At 43.3% G+C, this 23,996-nt stretch overlaps 1 protein-coding gene across 1 annotated transcript; it reads left to right on the forward strand.

Annotated features, from left to right (window-relative positions):
* Positions 1–411: 411 nt before the first annotated feature.
* GPR37 (G protein-coupled receptor 37) lies at positions 412–23,996 on the forward strand. Its single transcript, XM_084896958.1, has 2 exons — positions 412–2,360; positions 22,674–23,996. The coding sequence occupies exons 1-2, from the start codon at positions 1,332–1,334 to the stop codon at positions 23,496–23,498; spliced, it is 1,854 nt and encodes a 617-aa protein (XP_084753084.1). The 5' UTR covers positions 412–1,331; the 3' UTR covers positions 23,499–23,996.

Consider the following 23,996-nt stretch of genomic DNA (forward strand, 5'->3'; position numbering starts at 1 on the left):
TAGCAGCTGCCCTTTCTCTCCGGATGAAACCTGGGAGCGTCCCTTCTCTCCGGGAACACCCAGGGCGGTGCGCGCCTCGCTGTGCTGCCCGCTGGGGCCCGAGGCCTGGGCATGCGCACCGGCCCGGCGGATGGATGGGCAGTGATCTCTCGGGTCTCTCCCCCTCCCTTCTGCGAGACCCGGACCGGTCGGGCTGGTTCCCACACCTGGGGAACGAGCACGTCCGACCCATCCCTGGCCCCGAGCCGCTCCGGATCCGCGCCTGCCTCCTCCGCCCCGGTTCCCTGCAGGCAGCCAGCTCCAGGGAGTGGAAGCCGCTACAAAGGGCTGGCAGGAAACGCGTGCAGGATTAGGGAGCCATCAACCACCAGGGGATCCCGTCTCCCCACAAACCGGCGTCGATCGGAGCAGGCCGGCGCGGGGGGAGGAGGCAGAGCGCGCAGCGGCCGGAGCCTCGGGGAGAGGCCGGGCCGCCGCCCCCTCCCCGCCCGGCACCGCCTCGCCCGCAGCGGCTCCAGGCACCGCGCTCCCCGCCCGGGCTGCACGGGCTGCCGCAGCTACACGCTCCTGAGCCCGCGGGCACCGTGCACGGAGGAGCAGCGCCCGCCTCCCCTCCCCTCCCCTCTCCTCCCCGGTGCCTTCTCCGCGGGGACTCTCCGCCCCGCAGCCCGCGCCTCCTCCTGGCCAACTTTGAGCCGGAGGAGCAGCAACTTTGCCCGCGGCTGCGGGTTTCCAGTCCCGATTCTCCCCGGCAGCTGTGGCCTCGCCAGGCGCCTGGGTTGGGAGGGGTTGGGGGGTGGGGAAGGGAGGCAAGAGTTTCTCGGGCGCAGCTGTGCAGCGGCTGGCTGTTTGGCAACCTGTTTCCAGCGCGCGGGGACGGGCTTGCAGCTACTAGTCACCGGGAGGCGGTGAACTTCCCCGGCTCACCCCGCCGGCCCCGGAGCGGCAGTGTCGCCGGGATGTGAATAGGCAGAGCCGCCGTTCCGAGAAGGCATCGCCCCGAGGCGGGGAGGAGCGCGGGGCTTCTCCCAGGCGCAACATTTCATCGGCAGTCAGGTGTCGGCTGCAACTTTTCAAGGTCAGCAGCCGCCGGGAGCGGAGCGGAGCGTCCCTCTCGGCACCGCGGGGACTCGCCGCGCTCGGGGTGGATTTGGCTGAGACATGCACCGGGCGCCGGACGAGGAAGGATCGTAGCGCCGGAGGGTGGTGACCCCCGTCCCATCCCCCCCAAAGCTCCGGGTATATCTCCCGGCCGGGGGTAGGTGACATGTGTCTCACTCTCAGCAGCAACTTGGGCAGCAGGTGTCGGTCCTAAGCGGGAGCCGCGAGCCATGCCGGGCAGGAGCGCGCCTCCGGCCCGCACCCCGCGGCGGCTGCTCCCGCTCCTGCTCCTGCTCCCGCTCCTGCTCCAGGTCTCCGCCTCGGCTGCTCGCGGGTCCGCCCCTGCGCCCCGGAACGCAACTTGTCTGGGGGCGAGCTGCTCACCTGCACTGGCCCAGCGGCGCGGCGGGGATGCCCCTCTGCGCGCCCGCGCGCCCCGGGAGCGGGAGCGGGGAGCCGCGGTGCGCGCCGCGCCCCCGGGGGACCTGCGGGCGGCCCGGAGCGGCGGCCACGGGGCGGGCAGAGGGGCGAAGGCGGCGGCGGCGGCGGAGCCCTCGGGACCTCCAGCCAGACCACCCGGCGGCGCCTGGAGGTGGAGAGGGGCCCGGGATCCGGAGCCCCCCGGGCCTCTGGGGAGAGGGAACCCCACCGGCCTCCAGCTCTTCCTGCAGACCTCAGAGGAGAAGGAGAAGGGTCCCAGGGGCGCTGGCATTTTGGGGCGCAGCCAGGAGCCCGGGGTGAGGACGGAACCCGGAGGAGCCGGCGACCTCTATTACTGGCCCAGGAGAGCCGGGAGGCACCAGGGTTCCCACCGCGACTCGCCCTCCAAGGCGGTCCGCGGACCCCTGGAGCGCGAAGGGCGGGTGATCGCGCCTCCTGGGAGGGCGCTGGCCCAGAATGGGTCCTCCTCGGGGGAAGGGGTGCACGAACGCGAGGATCCCCGCCGGCGCAACAGCACCAGCCGGCGCCTGCGCCTCAAGAACCCCTTCTACCCGCTGACCTCGGAGTCGTACGGGGCGTACGCGGTCATGTGTCTGTCGGTGGTGATCTTTGGCACTGGCATCATCGGCAACCTGGCGGTGATGTGCATCGTGTGCCACAACTACTACATGCGCAGCATCTCCAACTCCCTCCTGGCCAACCTGGCCTTCTGGGACTTCCTGATCATCTTCTTCTGCCTCCCGCTCGTCATCTTCCATGAGCTGACCAAGAAGTGGCTGCTGGAAGACTTCTCCTGCAAGATTGTGCCCTACATCGAGGTAATGCCTTCCACGGGGTCTCCAACTAGTGGCTTTACCCATTTCCCGGTTTTATAGTATCAGGACGGCTGCGCCAGGTACCTCCCTGACTGTCGAACTCCTTTTCACCCTTCCCCTTCATTTCTCTTGCCAATTATCTATCTATCTATCTATCTATCTATCTATCATCTATCAAGAGGGGTAGCTTTGTTCACTTTCAAACTCATCTGCTCCCAGATTGTGCAATAATTATGATCTCCTAATATGTAGAATTGTTTTGATTTTATTTATTTAATTTTAATATATTTTATTGATTTTTTTTACAGAGGGGAAGGGAGAGGGATAGAGAGTTAGAAACATCAACGAGAGAGAAACATCAATCAGCTGCCTCCTGCACACCTCCTACTGGGGATTTGCCTGAAACCAAGGTACATACCTACTCTTGACCAAAATCAAACCTGAGACCCTTGAGTCCGCAGGCCATCGCTCTATCCATTGAACCAAACCAGTGAGGGCGAATTGTTTTGATTTTAAATTTATTTCCTTGAATATAGTGTCACGTATATTTCTGATTTGGCACCAAGCAGAGATTCTAGAGTTAATAAAAGGCCAGCGCATGGTTGTCATGATCAGAACCCAGCAAGAAAAAAAAAAAAGAAAAAAAAAAAAAGCCTGTATAATTTGTCTTCTAGAATTCCAGGCTCCAAGATGATTTCCCCCCTCAAGAGATTATTGCATTTTTTTCTTAACTATCAAAATAGGAGTAATATTTTATTCAACAAAGGAAATCTGCCTCTCTTTATTTGTCAGTTGGCCTCATGGTATATTAATGACCTCCCAAATTAGTTTAAGTGTCTTTGGCTGTCTGCCATGCTGTCCCATCTAAACTCTGGTGTCATTTCTTGTCTCTTTCTGTTTCCTTTCCTTCTCTATTTCTCAACACTTTTTACTTATTTTGTATGAATGAACTTAAGCCAAAATAACACTTCGGCCATCCTGGGACAGGATTTATTTAACATTCTCAAAGTATATATGTTTGCCATTTGCCATTGGCTATTTTAAGGGATTGACTCTAAAACTAGAAGATTTTTTAAGAAATGGGGCATATATATATAATAGGTTCTAAACTTTGGAAACGAAAATCTTTCTGCGTAAAATGTGCCTGTTTCATCCTACAGCCAGCGTCCTGCACTGCTATTATGGCGGTTGGAATGTGCTCTTTAAATGGCCTCTCTTTAAACACCAGCTCTTGGAAGGAGCCCAAGTGCTCTGCTGCCAGTTGTGCCTTTAGCCAGCTGGCCCTTGGTTTCCTCCATTCATACGGCTTGTTTCATTTATGGAAGCAGAAGAAGGGAAACTGTAAATATTCCAGAGCCCCTGATCCTGTCTGGCACCAGGGCCAATGACACTATGTTCAACATTGTTCCAGGCCTAAGGCTAGGGGGTAAGTACACAGAAACAGGACCTACTTAGAAGCACCAAGACAAGAGTCAGTAAATAAGACCCTGTGTTATCCTGGCAGGGATCAGAGGCACAATCATGCCATGCTTGCTAAATCAGCTGTTCCTGTTTTACCAGGATTCAGGATTTCTCTGGTTGCCAAGCTCCGAGGACCTCAGAAATATCCAGTTTGTTTGGTAGACCATCCGATGTGGAATTGCAGAGGAGGCAGTTGAATTTATGTTAGTGAAGATGTGTCTACCAATTGCCTTTTCAAGGTCCATTTCAATTTAAAAGTTCCTTTGTTTAAGAATGTAGGAGAAATTAAAATATGTAAAGAAGAGGCAATAGTAAACTATAAAATGAACAGGGGAGTTACTCCAATAGGAAAGGCATATGTATTGGACATGAAGAAACCTTTATCATTAGAGGAAAAAGTAATAAAGAAGACAGAAAAAGAGAAACTGGGGAAAGAAACATTTTTACTAAAGTTCTTAAAAAAAAAACTTTAAAAGAAAAGAATTCCATCCGAATTCACACAAAAACTGGTTAAAGTAATACCTATAAATTGTGAACAATGATATTTATTATATATGGGTTTTCATTCTAATTCTAATAAGTTTTAAAAAATATGTCCTGTGCTTTCATTTGTATTTCATCTTCCAATTTAATTCTCTGCTCCTTAAGAATACTTGTTTTTACCTCTTGTTTAATGGCCTGGTGCATGGATTCGTGCACATGGAAAGAAAATTAATTAGGAGAAATATTTTAACATCACTATTTGCCCTTTCTCTGTAATAGAAATGTCCACAAAAACAGATTCATGATCAACAATGACAAATCAAAACACACATGTGCAATTGGCACAACTAAGAGAGCTTTATATGTACTGCACATGTGAGAGTCAGCATTTATTTTTAAATTGCCGGTGCTGGTCATATGTACTGGCCACTTGGTTGGTTGGTCAGATGGTTGGACAGATGTAGGATCAGTATAGCCTTTTATATATAAATATGGCTATTGTTGGTCTCTATTTTTTTTTTTAGACTTATGTAAAAAAAAAAAAAAAAAAAAAAGTTATAGGTACCAGGCTCTATTTTTAGAGAAGCAAAGGTTTGGGAGAAAAAAGATTCACTATTTTTTTAATTGAAAAATTAGACAACAATTGTATTTTTACTGTTAAACTAGTGAGTGAAAATTTCAATTTCTCATCTAAAATGTAGAATATGTTCTCTACATTTCTACCTAATCTTATTTCTCTGAAATAGTTTTAAAATGTTTTATCATGCTTTGTGAAAACAATTACAGACAGTTCTTGGGTTATGTTGGACTCGACGTACGTTGTTTTGTGGTTATGTTACCATCTCCCATTTATTTATATAAAAAAAAGTTCCGTCATTTCAACATATGTACATATGTGCTTTATGTTTTTTTAATTATTATTATTTATTTACCACAAGTAAAATCAGGAATTGTTATCTTTCTTTTAAATTATTTTACTGTTTCACTTCATTACTGTGTGTATGTGCTCCATGTGAGTGACGTAGGTGCTTATGTAGGTGGGTTCTGACTTATGGCAAAAACCACATTTTGTCACATGGTAGGAACATATCTACGAGGTAACCCGAGGACCTATTGTATTGGACTATTAACAGCTTCATAATTCCTGATTATGACAATAAGTACAGTCCAAAACCCAAAATAAAGTATTTCTGCCTCCAGGAGACACTGTTATTTTCACAGAAGACACAGAGATTTATTTATTCCATCTCAGGTTTCCCCCAGAGCAGACCCTAATGTGGGAATTTGCTTGCAGGAAGTATGTTGGGTTATATACTCAAGTTCAATGCCGAGTAGGGAATGAAGCATGCTGGACTGGGCAGAAGGAGAAGCTGAACTGTGCTGCAGATGCCACAAAGACCACAGGGAGCTCTGGGTCTGAGGTGGCCTGCAGAGATATCCTGAATGGAGGCATGAGGGCCCACACTCTGTGTCCACTAATGGACCAGTCATTGGATACAAGTGGCTCCCAGAAAGGGGCCACAACGTTGAGCTGGGTGGATCTCTTTGGTCAAGGGCAACTTCTAGAGAGGGATGCAGGTAGGAGCCATCAGCCACCAGTAGTGCTAGTGGCTGGGTGAATCAGCCCTTCATTAGGGCGGCAATCTGGGTGGGGAACCACAGCCTCCAACCCTGTAGCTTTTGAATGATCATGTTAAATTAGAATCAGATGGCATTTTAATCCAACTCCTTGATCTTAAAGATGAAACATGAGGCTCAGAGAAAAGAAAGAACCATCCTAAGTATATATTGAATACTAATGTACCTAGTCAGTGGCAATCAGACTCTTTGTCTCAGCACTTGATGTGGATGTTTACTATTCTACTAACATCTTTGAGGCAACAGGGTTCCCTGAATACATTCATTTTTATTTCTGTTTTTTTTTTTTGGCATCTTTAAAATATATTTCTATATCCAATAGATGATTATAAAATAACTAGATGCCCCTTGCAGGAAGATTTCTGCAATAGGGCTTCCTGCTGCAGTCGCTGCCTCGTCTGCCTTCCTCCCTTCTCCGCTGCCCCGCTTGCTTGCTTCTCTGCAGCTCTTGGCTTCTTTCTATGGTCTTCAGTCTTCGCTCTGGACTGGATATGTAAGTTAACCGCCATCTTGGCTGGGTTAATTTGCATACTCACCCTGATTGGTTGGTGGGCGTGGCAAAGGTGCAGTCAATTTGCATGCTTCTCTTTTATTGGGTAGGATAGGCTTCAATTGATAGATGATGGCCTTTATAGCTTCTTATATTACTAGAGGCCCGATGCACAAAATATGTGCAAGAGCAGGCCTTCCTTCCCCCAACTTCTGGCACCGGCTTCCCTCTGGCACCTGGAACCCGGGCTTCCCTCACAGCCCCTGCTTGGTCTTCTAGATTAAGGTTGTCTGGAAGGTCACCTGGTCTAATTAGCATATTATGCTTTTATTATTATAGAACTTTCATCTTGTTTCTCATAAATTGACAGTAAGGTTCTACAGTTGATAGCATTATTATTTTTTTTTAATTGCAATAACCCTAGACAACTGCACTTTTAAAACATAATTATTTTAGTGATCAAGTAAAGTTCTATAAGTTATATATATTTTATGTCCTTAAAATCACAAAGTGTTTTAGATTAGTAAAGAATATTACAAATTTAAACAAATGAAGGTTTAAAGAAATAAAAAATTTGTTTAAACTTTCTCCAAAACCTGCCTCTTCCCAATCATTTTCTTCTTGACCACAAGACTTCTAAAAATTTTTGGAGATTGCATCTCCTTTTATTATTTAGCATTTGCCTCTTTTTCATTTATATTTATTTTATTTGTTGGCTATTTTCCTTTATTTTTAAATTTTTTTTAACCACACACCTTCTTATTGATTTGCAATGTATGATTTACCATTTTTGTTTTGTTTTTAGAGTTATTTATAATATTTCTCATTTTAAAATTTTATCCATAATTTATTTTTATTGAAGTATTATTGACATATAACATTATATTAGTTTCAGGTATACAGCATAATTTATTTGATATTTATATGCATTGTAAAATAATTACCACAATAGGTCTAGTTAATACTTCTCATATTACATAGATACCAATATTTTCTTGTGATGAGAACTTGTAATATTTACTTTCTTAGCAGTTTTCAAATATGTAATACAGTACCATTACCTATTATAACCATGCTGTGCATTACACTTGTAATGCATTTATTTATCACTGGAAGTTTGAACCTTTGACCCCCTTCAATGATCTCTTCCATCCTGTCCCCAACTCCTGCCTCTGGCACCCAGCAATCAGTTTATTTGTTTATTTGGGGGAGGGAGGGCATGTAATTCTTTTTTAAAAATTTCTTTATTGATTAAGGTATCACATATTTGTCCTCAACCCTCATTCCAATCCCCTACTCCCCCCCCCCCATTCATGCCCCCACCCCCCTGTTGTCTTTGACCACTGGTTAGGCTCATATGTGTGCACATAAGTCCTTCGGTTGATCTCTCCCTTTTATCCCCACCCTCCCTTTGAGGTCCAACAATCTGACCCATGGCTCCTTATCTCTGGGTCTGTTCTTGTTCATCAGTCTACACAATCAGTTTATGAACTTGTTTTTTTGTTTTGTTTTGTTTTGTTTTGATTCCGTATATAAGTGTAGTCATGCAATATTTGTGTGAGTTATTTCACTTAGCATAATGACCTTGAGACCCATCCATACTGTTGCATATGGAAAGATTTTATTATTTTTTATGTCTGAATAATATCCCATTGTATATATATACATATATATATACACACATATACATTACATATATGTGTGTATATATGTGTGTATATATATCCTCATATATAATAAAAGGCTAATATGCAAATAGAACCGAATGGCAGAACAGTTGAATAACCGGTCATTATGACGTGTGCTGATCACCAGAAGGCATTCGAGGTACATGGCAGGATGTGGAGCAGGTGAAGGGGGGGCACCAGACCAAGGCAGGGTATCGGTCTCTGCCATTGGGGTAAGCCTCTGGTGGTTACTGAAAATTCTTTGCTCCTGCGTGCTACAGTCCTGTCCAGCACTTGCACCTGCTGCCAGCGCCAGCTCTGCTAGCACCACAGCTACCACTTGCACCCACTGCCTGTTCCCAGCACTAGTCCCAATCACTTGGTGCCATCAGTGGGTGTGAGCAGCAGCTGCTGGCCCGGATAGCCCCTGAGGGCTTCTCCACCGCCCCCTGCTCCTGAGGGGTGAATGGGGCAGCAGCTGCTGCTTGCACCCACTGAGGGCGCCAGCCCCAATCATTCCACACCATCAGCAGGTGTGAGCAGGGCCAGTGCTGTCAGTGTGTGGGAGCAATGGCAGCAGGAGTGGGGCTGCTGGCAGACAGAAGCCTGGGGGCTGCAGTGGGAGGGGCCAGGTGGGGGTGCAGAGGATGGGCCAAGACCTGCCCCTGTGCCTACTGCAGCCTGGAGGCCCACAGTTCCTTTCAATGTGCACGAATTCATGCACTGAACTATATATATAATGCCACATCTTTTTTATTCATATTCATTTATCTATCAATGGATACTTAGGTTGTTTCTATTATCTTGGCAATTGTATGCTGCAATAAACATGAGGGTGTATATATCTTTTCAGTTTCGTACTTTTGTTTTCTTTAGATAATTTCCTAGAAGTGGAATTGCTAGATCATATGGTTGTTCTATTTTGAAATGTTTGAGAAACCTCCATACTGTTGTCCATAGTAACCACAATGCACTTTTATTGATCTTTGTAAATCTCCTCTTTTGCATTATTTTCATTTTTTTACTACAGTTTTTCCCCCTTCCCCCTACAATGTGAAGATTAGTGGAATCTTAAGGAGGTAGTAGAATTTGGGAAGGGGTTGGGTTTGTATAGAAAAATAGGAGAAATTTCTTCAGCAGAAATTAATAATTTTTGCAATTGGCATTCAACTGTCCTTTTTATTTCAATTTGATGACATAGGCTTGAGGAAAGCACCCAGTGTCCAGGATCTATCACTAGAAAGGAAGTTTTATCAATATTTAATATTGCTTTGAGTGGAAATATACTGGGAGCACTTGTAATTGATAACTCAGCTTCTTCCTTTTTCCTAATCATCACTGGAGAATATTTTTTCCATAAATTTTTTTTTTTTTTTTTTTTTTTTTTTTTTTTTTTTAGAGAGAGAGTAGAAGGAGGTGGGAAGGGGAAGAGTTCGGGAGAGAGAAACATGCATATGAGAGACACATAGATTGGTTACCTCCAGAACACACCTAGACTGGGGCCTCAGGGATTGAACCTACAACCCAGGTATGTGTCCTTGACCAGATATCAAACCGGGGACCCTTCAAAGCTCAGGCCAGTGCTCTAAGCACTGAGCATGCTGGCCAGGACTAACTGCTTCATTTTTATTCCAGGATTATGATGCTTTGTGGCTTAGTGATAAGTCCCATAAGGACCAAGGGCAAATGGAGTGGTATGAAAGGGGGATAGGAGAGAAGACATCCCAACATACACATTATTTTAAATTGGTTTATGAGATAGTCATCAGACAAAAACTATACTCACATCAAGATTTGTTTGTGGAGAGAGAGAAAGAGGGAAAGATAGAACTAGAGTTAGGTATAGAGATAGAGACAGAGATGAGAGAGAGAGAGAGAGAGAGAGAGAGAGAGAGAGAGAGAGAGAGAGAGAGAGAGAGAGAGGAGAGGGAGAGAGAGAGAGAGAGAGAGAGAGATGGAATAGAGGTCTGGATTACAGTAGCTGAATGGAAGAGGAGTTTCCTATCACACCATCTAACAAATGGTAAAAGCCAATATTCAGACATTGAACGTGGCAAGTGTAATAGCTCTTTGCTCATTACTTGATGGAAGCCAATCAGAGTCGATGCATCCTCTGAAACAGATCCACTGCTAAATATTTATTTCTTTGGACTTTAATGGGAGGCTTTGAACTATATAGACTCCTTAGTTTAAAGAAAGCACACCCTCATGGTGTGTGGTAGCGCAGAAGACTTCAGATAGTTCTAAGACAATTCCAGCTCTCTATTTTTTACTTTTACTTGGATACAGATTCCTGCATGAGGGTGGAAAATGAATAAAGGGAATGCTTTTCACCAGGGTCTCTGGACTAGAAATGATTTGGGAAAGGTCTAGACTCTCTTGTGATGAAAAGAGCCAGTTTCTCCCAGTGGCTTTAGAAATACTGGTTTTAAAGTGAATGAAACAAATGGCCCTTTCATTGCTTTAGAGATTGTAAGCACCAATGGGTAAGAAAGGAAGGTACTGAAAGCAGAAGATGATAATACCACACAGGTAGGCAATTCTTCACAGGTTCCCCTGGAGTCCCTACATTCATGTAATAGCACATTGATCTTGGCAGATGGGAAGTTTGCTTGAGTGTTGGATTAGCTGTTAGGTATTCTAATGGACTTTTAAGTGGAAACATACAGTTTTATGAGCAATTTGAAAGTTACTAATATTCTCAGGGAAAATAGACTCAGTGTGTGAAAATGGTGCTTAAAAAATATTTAATGCTTTCCATTAATCCCTTTATAATTATGTTTGGCATCCCCATGCAAATGGAAATATTTAGCTGATAACTCTCACAGAAAGGGGAAAAAATGCTATAGAATATGCTCTTATTTATAATTCCTTGGATGAGCAGTGTTTGGTGAAGTTTACTGAATTTGGGTCCCATGTAAGAAATAAAAGCTTTATGATATTCAAATGTGAAATTCAAATAATTTTTCAACTATTGTTTGTAAAAAGAATGTCATACTTTTCTACAGCTTGTCAATGAGGTACAAACATGAACATGATTTTTCTTTATCTCCCTTTTAAAAATATTAGTTGGCATTAAGTTTTTAAGGATTATATATAGAACAGCAGCACCCAATAACTGACTGAAAAACAGTCTGAATAATTCATTTTCTATCATCCCTTTCCATATATGTCATCATTCATTCATTTGTTCACTATACATTCATTCATCAAATATTTATTTGGCTTCTTTTTTCTATGATAGACACTATGTTAGGAGGAGACTGGAGTGAAAGGGAGAGGGGAAGAACTGAAAAAGTGTCCAGAGATGAAGAACATAGAGGAGTCACTGCTACTAATGTTATGGGAAAGTAAAATAATGTTTTCCCACGTGATGAAAACTATAACAAAGATTTAAACAAGGTAATATGGAAGTTCAGGAATGGCCTTGGAATAGGTCAGCTCACAATTGTACTTGGAAACAATCAAAGAAAAATTAAAGTAAAAACTGTGCTCCCTCTAATTCTTTTTGAATATTTTTTATAGTTAGTCATCATAAATGCCATACAGCCTAGAGGTGTGGCGAAAAGTTACATCAATGAAAATATTTTAACTCTTGCATTCTTATTTTCTAAACCTTTCCTGGCATAGGAGACCTACACGAATAATTGGCAAAATTATTTCATCAATATGACAGTCTTTTCTAAATTTTGTTTTGAAAACAGAATTATTCTAAATATTCTTAAATATTTACTTATTATTTGGAATATAATTTCTGAGATAACCACCCTTATTAACCATAGGACATTAATTAAATCAAATTTAAAAATTGTATTTAAATGACTAGCTTATGTAGCGGTGTAACATTAGTACATCACACTGAGTCCATTCCTTCTGAAAATCTGAATGGCATACCTATTATTTAGTTTGACCTTAGGGACCCTAGGAAGAAAGACTGACTAGGGAGGTACTTTAGACCCTATCACTGAGTAGTGGGCAGGAGAACATGAGGAATGTTTTTCCAAGAACTGGATTAATCTCTCAAGCACACAGTCAGAGTGAAGACTTATCCTGAGTTTCTGAGGGCTGTCAAGAGTCTACAAAGCATCCTTCAATAGAAAAAAAAAAAGAATCAAATATGTCTGCAGAAGGAAAATAGATCTGCGTTTATATGTCTACCCAAGGTGGAGGGGGTATGGGTCTACCTTATCGTTGGCCCTTAGGCTGCCTGGTCCTTGATAGAATGTTTCCACTTTTAATAGCTCTTCTGTGTGTTGCAACTAGATCCAGCAGTGTCATATTGGACACACAGGGATCTGGGTTTGGGATGTGAACTGTGGGGAGACAGATGGACAGGCTGCTGTGCAGTGAGGTGTCTCTGCCATTGCACTTCTCCCATCCCCAGGGTTTCTCCTGTCCTTTCACTTCCTAAGAACTGACCTTCAACGTCCCATAATTAACTCAACTTTATTGCCAAGACTAACTCTTAAGTATCCTAATTAGAATGGTATTCTTCGTGCCAGAAGAGATGATCTCATCTAAAATTTCAAGGTGGAGTGGAGGAAGGGATCCTGGCAACCTCAACTGTGGCGTCTTCCCATTTGCAAAGCAGGTACAGATATTTCCCATTAAACCCAGGATATAATCACAGTACCAGGCTTATTCTTGAGACAGAATATTTTTAATTTGTGACTGTATAGTCGTTTTCAGTGTTACTTGTCAGCACATTTCAGTGGTTCATAGCATTAATGAGGCCAAGGCCATTGATTTGATCTCTGCCTGGAGTGATTCATTTTTATTACATCTGTGACTGTGCTTAGGGCCACGCTTTTACTCCCTCCTCTTCCTTCTCTGCTTTCTGCCTTTCCTCCTACTTTTGCTGTCTTCTCCTGGGGTCAGATCACTCCCATATAGGAAGAACATCCTGTTAATCAATTCACAACAAGTTGTGAGATTTAGAGATATTTGTCTCTTGTAAGAGGTTTGAATGAGCATGAGTAGTACTTCTGATTAGACTACTAAGAAAATTTACAGAGAAATTTTGTCTTTAAATACGGTTTATCAGTATCTTCAAATCATAATCACACAAGCATAAATGGAGTAGGTTCACCATCATGCAAATCCATGTCATTAGACACAGGGAACACATTTGTTACTTATTCTTTAGAAACTCATCAGAACCCCAAGATAAAAAAATGAAATTCTAGGTAACTTGATGATTGATTAGAAATATCATAATAAAACCAACCATTGAAAACTGGACTTTGGGTTAGGGTAAATATTATATTTTGAAATGAATTTCTAATTATTGAGAATAATTATGGAACATATAACTCCCTTAAGACTTATTGTTTCCAATAGATGAGTTTTTCATCTTCGGACAAATGATATTAACCTTGCTTCATTTGCATTTTTATACCAATGAGCATTTAATTATACTTATAATTAAATTATAATGTTTTAGATGACTTAGTGTAAATATTATTTTTTTTACTACCAGGAGTCACAATTGGTAGGAAACCTTATGTCAAGGTGCGAATATAATGGTAAAGAAAAATTTACAGAATCAAGACAAGTTTGGGGGTGATATATTGGCTTTTAAATGGTCTCAATTGTTTTTAAAATAAGTAAGAGCATTTTACCAGGCATAAGCAAGACAGAGGAAGGAGGAGCATGAGGCAGTAATGACAGTTAATGGCTTCAAAATATTTCCCCCCGTGGCATTGAGATCATGTATAGATGAACTAGATTGGTAAGTGTCTACAAATAAATGGACATTTAGGCTATGTGGGTGGATCAGATTGGATTAAATGGACATTTAGGCTATGTGGGTGGATCAGATTGAATCTGTGATGCTGGCAAAGGAGTGTCTGTGAAGAGCTGTTTCATTTCAGAGCTGAGTGCTGCAGGTGGGGGTGAGGCACATCACTCCTACGCACTCTGTGTGGCTCCGAAACGCTCGTGGAAGTGTGCCACTGTCATAGGATCCCGATTTGCACGCACTCTGAAATAAAGACCTTCAGATAAAGGCCATCTCATTCAGAGCTGTCTGGTAAACAGTGGCTCTGAACAACACGCTGTCCCCACTGGTGCTCAAAGCAGCGTCTCTTCCTGGGGAAGTTGCCCTAAAGTGCTGAAAGGAACAGGATTATGGAAAATGGAGGAGGAAGCTAGAGGCATATAAGCTGCAGCCATTTAGAGTTTTCAAAGGAAAACACTACCCTGTGCTCCTCCTGCTTTTTTTTTTTTTTTTTTTTCCCTGACTGATTGTTAGGCCTGTAACCACGGACTCATAATAGATAATCATTCATGGCCAAATGAATGGGTTTCCTTAACAATAATGCCCTTGTTTGCAGAGTTACTTGTAAACAAAGGATAGCACAGAAATAGATGCACTTAAACATCGTTTTGAGGTAAAATATGTTAGGCTAGAGTACAATTGTCATGACTTCAGTTAGAGATTTCCCTATTTTATAAAAATCAGTGTATTTCAGTAGCTTTGCTGTACTTAAAGCATGTAGATTTAATTTCATATGAAAGAAATTTTCCTTAGAAGTACATTGGTCTAGCCTTGCTGGTGTGATTCAGTTGTTGAGCGTCGTCCAGTGAACCAGGTCACAGTCAGGGCACAAGCCTAGGGTGCAGGCTTGATCCCCAATAGGGGGCATGCGGGAGGCAGCCTATCAATGATTCTCTCTCACCATGGATGTTTATCTCCCCACACCTTCTTCTCTGAAATCCATAAAAAAAAATATTTAAAAAAAGAATTACTACATTGGTCTATTTTATCCCATTAGAGTTATCACTGATTTATACGAGAAAGTTTAGTAAAAGATACTCTTGACATGATTAAGAGTTGGACCTCAGGTGATCTGTGTTTCTGTTTCACAGCTTCCTCTCATTCATAATACTTTCTTCTTTTTTAAAAAATATTTTTAATCTTCACATGAAGTCATGCTTTATTGATTTTAGAGAGATAGGCAAGGAGAGGAAGAGGGAGAGGAAGAGGAAAGAGGAGGGAGAGAGAGAGAGAGAGAGAGAGAGAGAGAGAGAGAGAGAGAGAGAGAGATGCACCCCGACTTGGGATTTCACCCACAACCTGGGTATGTGCCGGGGCCAGAAACTGAACCCATGACCCTTCAGTACACTGGACAATACTCCAACCAACTGAGCCACATCAGCCAGCACCACAATGCTTTCTTTTTTTTTTCTATTTTTTTAATTTATTAAATTATTATCTGTGTACATATTTTACACAATGCTTTCTTATGTGTCTGCAATAAGCTTCTGAGAAACGGAGCAATACAGGATCTTCATAGGTGAATGTCTTTCATAAAGTGTATGCTCTTTGTTCATATCTTTTTGAATGAGCAGGGACTTAATGCAGCACCACGTGAACACGGTGGGCCAGGTTATCTCTCGATGGGAAGTGGGTCTGGCATCAGGAGCCTCACCGATGGGGAAGGCCATTGGACACAGGAGCTGCCGCTTTCCCACCTGAGAGCTCGACTGTCCCTGCTCCTGTGGGCGCCTTGAGGCAATGCTGCAGTTCCCCCCCCCCCCCCCCCCCCCCGACACACACACACACACAAGCCTCCCGGCTCTGATGCTGCCCTGGCCCGGGTGGGGAGGACCGTCACTGCTGTGACTCTGGCATAGAACAACTCCATTTGAAAGAAATATTTTAGAGTTGTTGATTTTGATTCTTCTTGTTTCTGTGTTTTGATGCCAATCTTCTGAAAATGCTCAATATCTTCTTTCCCCTGTAGTTAAACTTTTCTACTTCCAGCTTCCCTCTGAGGGTGAGGCTCAAAATTAATAGCCTTGTCTACTCTAAGTGTTTGCCGTTCTGCTTTTGTGGATGTTAATTATTCCTCCCATTGCAGTTTAATTAATAAGAGATTGCATCTTACTCATTTCATCTCTCAGGATGTTGCTTCAAAGAACTAACCATCTAAGCTAGTGCTTAGCAGCTTTAATCCCAAGAGCATATCTCACAGCGATATTGAATTTTAGCAATCAGATATGGTCATTAAACGCAGAAGACCCAGTATTCATGATACAGTTTTATAATTATATGTAATTGCCCCATTCATCTTGATAGAATTTCTAATGAGCTGTATGGAAACAAGTATATTTAAAAATTGTGATAGAAATATTTTCATGTTACCCCAACATTTAGCAGTTTTAATTACATGGATACATTTCATATCCGAGTAAGCAGAAATTAGCCCATTATCCATTATCCAAGTGACTTTTATCAATTAATATCTGAGGTATGCCGTTTATCCTTTACAGATGTTTAAAGCTTTCTGTAAATGTTTTGGGAGAGTGCTGAGCAGGGACTTTGCACCTTTATGGTTCTCTCACATCATACAATTGAGTGCATACGTGAATTGATGGGGGGAAATATGTGAAGTAAAAACACTGCAGGCAGTGATGGCAGGAGGGAGCAGATAGACATCTAGGACTGGCATTGGGCTGAGGTTGCTGTGGCAACTGCCTTGTAAGCGCTGTCTGCATTTGGGGCAGCCTTCTCCTTAGAGGCTCCTTTAATAATCTCTCTGTAGCTGTTGCGAACTTCCTGGACAGTTCATCCTCTTTCCACTGGATCTTGAAGACAGAGAATACTGTCAGAGAGAAGTCCAATTTGAAAACAGGAAGCGGGATGCAGGAGCTTCCTGAAATTGGTCTGTGAAAATTGAGAAAATTGGGGACATCGAGGTTCCCTCAGCCAATGAATCATCAAGAATATTACAGATCAGACATGTCTGAGGTTCCGACTCAGGACTACAGCTTCTGGGAACATGGCTGCTTTTGCTACACAGACGATAGGTATAATCATTTGTAAGAACTGAGCATCTTCAAAGGGAAACAGTGGAGAAGAGCTGCTGAACAAAAAGTTGGAGCGCATGTACATCTTGCTTAAACTGTGTCCTGTTTTTTGTTATCCTGGGAGGTGAAATACAACCCAAGGTAGCCCTGCTTTGCTTTCGAAGCAGTGAACATCTTCTAAGTAAGAGTGGATGTGTAGCGCAGCTTCTGATATCTAGGAGTGGCCATCAAACACACCAGTCTTCATATATGTCCACCCACATTCATTTGATATTACCTCTCAAGAAATGTTTTGCAACTGACTTGTGGTTAGGTATGCAAATGCTAGCTGGCTCTTGGGATAACTGATCCAGATTTTAAATCTCTAGATTTAAAATTTGGGAGAGTAATTGGGGAGAAGATGCTATCCCGGGTGTGTTCTTTGTAAGTAATGACAGAAAACTACCAAGGAAATAGATGTTTTGAGCCTCTAAGAGATTGCCTCTCTTTAGAGTTGCTAGTATTTTTATGTCACCAAGCTGTTCTTTTCATAGAAATGTTATTCCTAATTTAGAGAGCGCACAGTATCTTTGAAGCTTTGTATTTGTGGGCCGACTTGTGCTATAGAGTGGCAGGCAAATGTGCAGAAAGCATGATGAGGATTTGTGCATATTTGGTAATTTGGGAATTTTTGTTTTGTTTTACCTTTTTACAGGAAAACGAACCAAAATATTTTAAAAGCTAAAATGTAAATGAAAAGTTTCAAAAATCTCTAAAATAGAATATGTCCTGCAATTTCTACATAATACTGTTCAATGTAGACTTTCAGAAAATGCCAGGTAATTCTCAGATTTTCATTCAAATGTGATAATTACAGATGTTAAAAAAAAAAAAAAGAACCATAATCTGATCATAGACAGTCTTACAGTGTAGACCTCAATTTTGTTGTTTTTGTTAATCCTCAACTCCAGGATAATTTTCCATTGATTTTTAGGGAGAATGGAAGAGAGAGGGAAAGTCAGAGAGGAACATCCATGTGAGAGAAACACATGTGTTGGTTTGGTTGCCTCCCCTATGCACCCTGATTGGGGCTGGGGCTGGAGAGGAGCCTGAAAAGTACTGGTATGTGTCCTTGACCGAAATCAAACCTGGGACCCTAGATACTCTTATCTACTGATCGAAACTGGGTAGGGCTAGACTTCAATTTTAAAAATTAGTTTGAGCTTTTGGTGCTAAAAGCTCAAAATAAATTTCCATTAAAGTGAACTTATTAATTTGAGGGTTGATTTTTAAAACATGAATATAAAAATGACTTTATTAGTTACATTAGATTGATATTTCTTATATTGTTCATGGAATACTTTCTGAAGATTTTGTTAAATAGGAATTGTGGTTATAAACTCCATCAAGACCTCTTGATCTGCATTGACTTAGACCATTGTTAGTCATATTATTTCTTCATTTTTTGCTTTTCACATAGTTGAACCCCTCATTACATCTCATTTTCAGACTGTCTTCACCAACAGGAGAATAGTCAGGGCATGGGTACACTGTCCTTATTTTCCATATTAGAAGTAGTAGACACTGACTAATGTGTAGAGTGTAAGAAGAGGAGAGACGACTTGATGTTGGAACTCTCAGAATCCAGAAGGCTTGCTGGAAGCAGGAGCTTCAGGAGGAGACCATGCCCAACGTTGTGTATGAGATTTGAAAGCGAGGCTCACCTAGCAAGAACTTCCGTCACCAAAACTGAGGTCATCTGGAAGTCATGGATGGGTGTGCTCCGTCTGGAACCAGAGAGATTGAGGAAACACCCCAAAGATTTTCTGCTGAGCCTGTGACTGTGCGGGCAGATGCAGAACGTGTTTGGGAAAGAACGGAATTATTCTTTGAGTCTGTGTCAGGGAAAATTTGATTAGTTAGTTCGCACGCCTGCCAACATAATCCTGCAGATCTTCTCTTTTCTTAATTGGAACTACATTGGGCAGCTATGAAAAACCTTCAAGTAATCCCCAAAGATGTGTAACAGTGAAGAATTCTGGGGGAGATCTAGAACTTTACAGAAGAAAAAAAGGCTTTTGCTACAAAGATGCTAGGTATAATCATTTATAAGATGCTGCTGGCTTTCACCAAAATGAAGCCCGACAGAAGATCACACTGAGAAGAAAGGTGGCATTTTTCTAAACTTTACAGAAGTTACAAAAAAAAAAAAGTATTTAAACTGAACTTTTATGTAAGTTACTACCATTAAGACCTTGCCTGTAGATGACACTACAGGCAAGCAATTATCTGGTGGAGGTTTTCATTGGTATTTTGTTTAAGAAAAACCCTCTTGGTAATTTAAGAAAAACCCTTTTGACTCTATTGTTTTGAAAATAAACTTATTTTCTCTCTCTCTCTCTCAAAAAAAAAAAAAAAAAAAAATCCGCAAGGCACGTTGCTATGTTCTGGGGAGAGTGACAGCTTGAATGCAGTACGGAAACAACTCCTGGTATGAGAGCTAAAATTGCTGTAACAAATGGCTTTCCTTTTGTCAACATGATCCCTTTGAGTTCTAAAAAATTAGATATCTACATCATATATATGTAGTCCCTGCCAAGGCATGACCTATAGCTGTGCTTCTTACACATCGCCACGAGCGGAGGGCAAAGGGAATGCCCATGCCCAGGTGCCTTGGGTACGACCCAAAGCATGCCATCTATGTAGGGAGTTTTCTTTTAGTCTCCTTTTCTCCTAATCCTTATGGATATTTTACCTTCTATTTATTGTCCTTGATTAAATATATAAATAATGACCACATTTAAAAAAAAATTCCTTTATTGTTTAAAGTATTGCAAATGTTCCCCATTGGCCCCCTCCAGCCTGCCCCTATCCCCCTTCCTAGGCCCTCACCATCCCAGTGTCTGCAGCCGTGGTCATGCATATATGCAGACAATGTTCTTGATTGATTACTTCCCGCCCTCCTACCCTCCCTCTCCTTCCCTCCAAGAGTCCACACTCTGTTCCATGCTTCTATGTCCCACCTGCCTGCCAGCCTGATCACCCCCTAATTACTCCCCTGCCAGCCTGATTGATGTTTAACTTTTCCCTGCTGGCTTGGTCACCCCTAACTGCCCTCCTTTGCCAGCCTGGTCATCCCTAACTGCCCTCCTCTGCCGGCCTGGTTGCCCCCAACTGTCCTCTTCTGTAGGCCATCTTGTGGTGGTTATCTTGTGTCCACATGGGGGTAGCCATCTTGTGTCCATATGGGGATGGCCATCTTGTTTGTTGGAGTTATGGTCAATTTGCATATTACTTCTTTATTATATAGGATATGTATGATGCTCAATAAATATTTTATATAGAATGCTGAATGATAGTATGTTTGCACTAGGAACATGTATTTTTATTCTTGTAAAAGCCTCTCTATGAAAAAAATATGTACATGTTTTTGGTTCTTAACTTTCAACTTGACTTATTGAGATGTCTAGACTTTATGGGTTTAAGAGCAGTTCCTCTTTGAATACAGTGCTCTATGCAGTCAGCATCAGCATTTTCGGATCTGAAGTTTTCCTGTGGCTGAGTATTTAGACATTCTATCTGTTTTCTATATGCTTTTTTTTTCATGGTTATTTTTTATATCTCCTATTTTCTTTGATGTCCCCTCATTATCTCATATTTCTCATATTTCTTTAAATTTGATGAGCATATTTATTTCATGATAATTGCACTTCTGTCTGATTCTGTAACTTTTTTTCTCTGGCACATGAGCTCAGAGTGGTGGATTGGTGCATATTGTGATTTTTATTATTTATTTATTTATTTTTAAATATGTATTTTTTTATTTTGGAGAGAGAAGGGAGAGGGAGAAAGGGAGAAAGGGAGAGAGGGAGAGAGAGAGAAAACATCTATCAGTTGCCTCCCATACGCACCCTAACCAGGGACCAAACCATAACCTAGGTGTGTGCCCTGACCGGAACTGAACCATTGACCTTTCCGTGCAGGACTATTCAACCAACTGAGTCAGGCCAGCCAGGGCCATATTGGGATTTTAATTGTGAATTCACATTCCCTGGATTTTATCTGAGTGATTTTTTTGAGGCCTGGTTTTACAATATTATTATTATTTTTATTTATTTTTAAAAATATATATTTTATTGAGTTTTTACAGAGAGGAAGAGAGAGGGATAGAGAGTCAGAAACATCGATGAGAGAGACATCATCGATCAGCTGTGAGGCCTGGTTTTAAAGTCGACTTCATGTTCACTTTTTCAGTGCCTGAGACGATTTTAAACTGCATTGTGGGTTTCTCTGAGCCACGTAGCTGGTGTGATTTCTGGCTCTAGTCCAGTGTGAATTCAGGCTTTTGGTTGGAATTTTTCCTTCCCCTTCAACTCCCCCATTCACCTAGAACCGAATCCTAAAATCCAGACAGGTTCCTCCACTATCTGGCTTGATTGTTTATTTTCTTTTTATAACCATGAAAATGTCACTATTCAGGGCTTTCCAAATTCACAAGGAATCTTTGACATAATTCCCACTCCCAGAGGCCACAGTTTTGTTTGCTACCTATGTACTTAGGCACCTGGACCCATCCTTCTAGCGTAAATGACCTGGAAATCTTGCCAGGATTAGCAGATGCCATTAGGGCAGACGTGCAGCATGGGGTGGGGAGGAGAGGTGTGGAGGGGAGTTTACTGACCTGTTTGAAGTTTTTGTTTTCTCTTTGATTATGACCTCCGGTGAATTTCCCTTTTCTGTTTCCCATAGATATATGCAAACAATAGTATTAAAATATTTTCATTTATATTTAGGAGAAATTGGAAGAGATCTCTACTCATATCTAGCTTGTTGGAAACAATAGCTCTTGAACACCTGTGTGTAAGGCACGCTAATGACCCTCACACTGGACAACATGGCCATCCTTTTTAATGACAGTGGGATACACTCAGTGATCCTTACTCCTTATCTAGCCCAACTGGTGGCAGGCATTTTCATGATGACTGAAATTCTTGGGATCCTGTGTTCTTATCTATAATTAGGGGCCCAGTGCATGAATTCGTGCACCTTGAAAGGAACTGTGGGTCTTAAAGCTGCAGTGGGCACAGGGGCGGGTCTCAGCCCCTCCTGCCAGTAGCCCTACTTCCACTCTGCTGCTCCCACTTGCTGATAGCTCCAATCCTCCTGGCACCTGCTGAAGGCACAGATCCAGCGGTGGCTGCTGCCCTGATTGCCCCTCAGGAGCAGGGGTAGGTGGAGAAGCCCTCAGGGCCAATGGGGCCAGCCGCCGCCACTCATGACTGCTGAAAGTGCCAGGCGATCAAGGCCAGTGCTGGGTGCAAGTGAGGCTAGCACCCGCAGCAGATGTGAGAGCAGGGCAGGGCCATGGTGTGCAGGAGCAAAGAATTTTCGGTAACCACCAGAGGCTCAACAGGATGACAGTAACTGGTGTCCCACCTTGGTCTGGCGCTCCCGCTCACCTGTTCCACCATAGCTGCCACCCATCATGTTCCACACTCTACCACCTGCTGCCAACGCCCATCATATCCCCCTGGTGGTCAGCGCTAGTCATAGCCACCGGTTGTTTGGTTGTTCCCCTGTCTGGTCTATTTGCATATTAGCCTTTTATTATGAAATATAAAATGATGTTGGACTAAATGACCTTTACAGATCCTTCCAGCTCTAATTTTATTTTTTTATTTTTTATTCTATGGTCCTGAACCACTACATCCCCCTCTCCCCCCCTCTCATTTTCAACTTTCCTTCTGACAGTGATATCACCCTTATTCTGTGCTCCTCCCACAGGTGGCCTCGCTGGGCGTCACGACCTTCACCTTATGCGCTCTGTGCATAGACCGCTTCAGGGCCGCCACCAACGTGCAGATGTACTACGAGATGATCGAGAACTGTTCCTCCACCACCGCTAAGCTGGCGGTCATCTGGGTGGGCGCCCTCCTGCTGGCGCTGCCCGAAGTGGTTCTCCGCCAGCTGAGCAGGGAGGACCCGGGCTCCGGGGGCCAGGCGCCCGCTGAGCGCTGCGCCATCCGGATCTCCCCGGACCTGCCGGACACCATCTATGTGCTGGCGCTCACCTACGATGGCGCGCGGCTCTGGTGGTACTTCGGCTGCTACTTCTGCCTGCCCACGCTCTTCACCATCGCCTGCTCCCTGGTGACGGCGCGCAAGATCCGCCAGGCCGAGAAGGCCTGCGCCCGCGGGCACCGGCGGCAGATCCAGCTGGAGAGCCAGATGAACTGCACGGTGGTGGCGCTGGCCATCCTCTACGGCTTCTGCATCGTCCCGGAGAACATCTACAACATCGTGGCCGCCTACATGGCCGCCGGCGTGTCCCCGCAGACCATGGACCTGCTGCACATCATCAGCCAGTTCCTGCTGTTCTTCAAGTCCTGCGTCACCCCCGTGGTCCTCTTCTGCCTGTGCAAGCCCTTCAGCCGCGCCTTCCTGGACTGCTGCTGCTGCTGCTGCGAAGAGTGCGCGCACAAGTCCTCCTCGGCGGCCGCCAGCGACAACGACAACGACAACGAGTACACCACCGAGCTGGAGCTGTCCCCGTTCAGCACCATCCGCCGCGAGATGTCCACCTTCGCCTCGGTGGGCACTCACTGCTGAAGGGCGCTAGGTTGGCTTCGGTTTTTTATTTTCATACCCTGCGAAAGTTTTTACTTCCTATGTTTTTTTTTTTCCTGACTCTGAAAGACATGCAGACAAAGGAGAGAACTATTAACTACTGTAGAACTGATTTTTTTGCAAATTAATATTTGTGCTTTGGGAAACAAACAAACAAACAAACAAATAAAAAGGTTTATATTTAGGTATTTAAGAAGTCCGAGGAGGCCAATAGTTTTAGATCATGTTACCTGGTATGGTGCTAATATTTTCTTTTGAGGAGAAAAGAAAACGTTCTCGCACCCTAACGGATTGCTAATTTTCATTCTTTTCAAAGTAGGATCACTGTATGTGGATGATAGCCATGTGATTTTTGTAGGTTATATTACGTCTGAGTTGTAATTGGAAGTATATTGTGTATATATACTATATCATGAGATGATTTTGTAGATGGGAAACATTCACAAAGTAGCGCCAAATAAATGACACTTTATTCTTTAA

This window comes from Pipistrellus hanaki (genome assembly GCF_964339955.1).
Source record: "Pipistrellus hanaki genome assembly, chromosome: 10".
NCBI classification, from domain to species: Eukaryota; Metazoa; Chordata; class Mammalia; order Chiroptera; family Vespertilionidae; genus Pipistrellus; species Pipistrellus hanaki.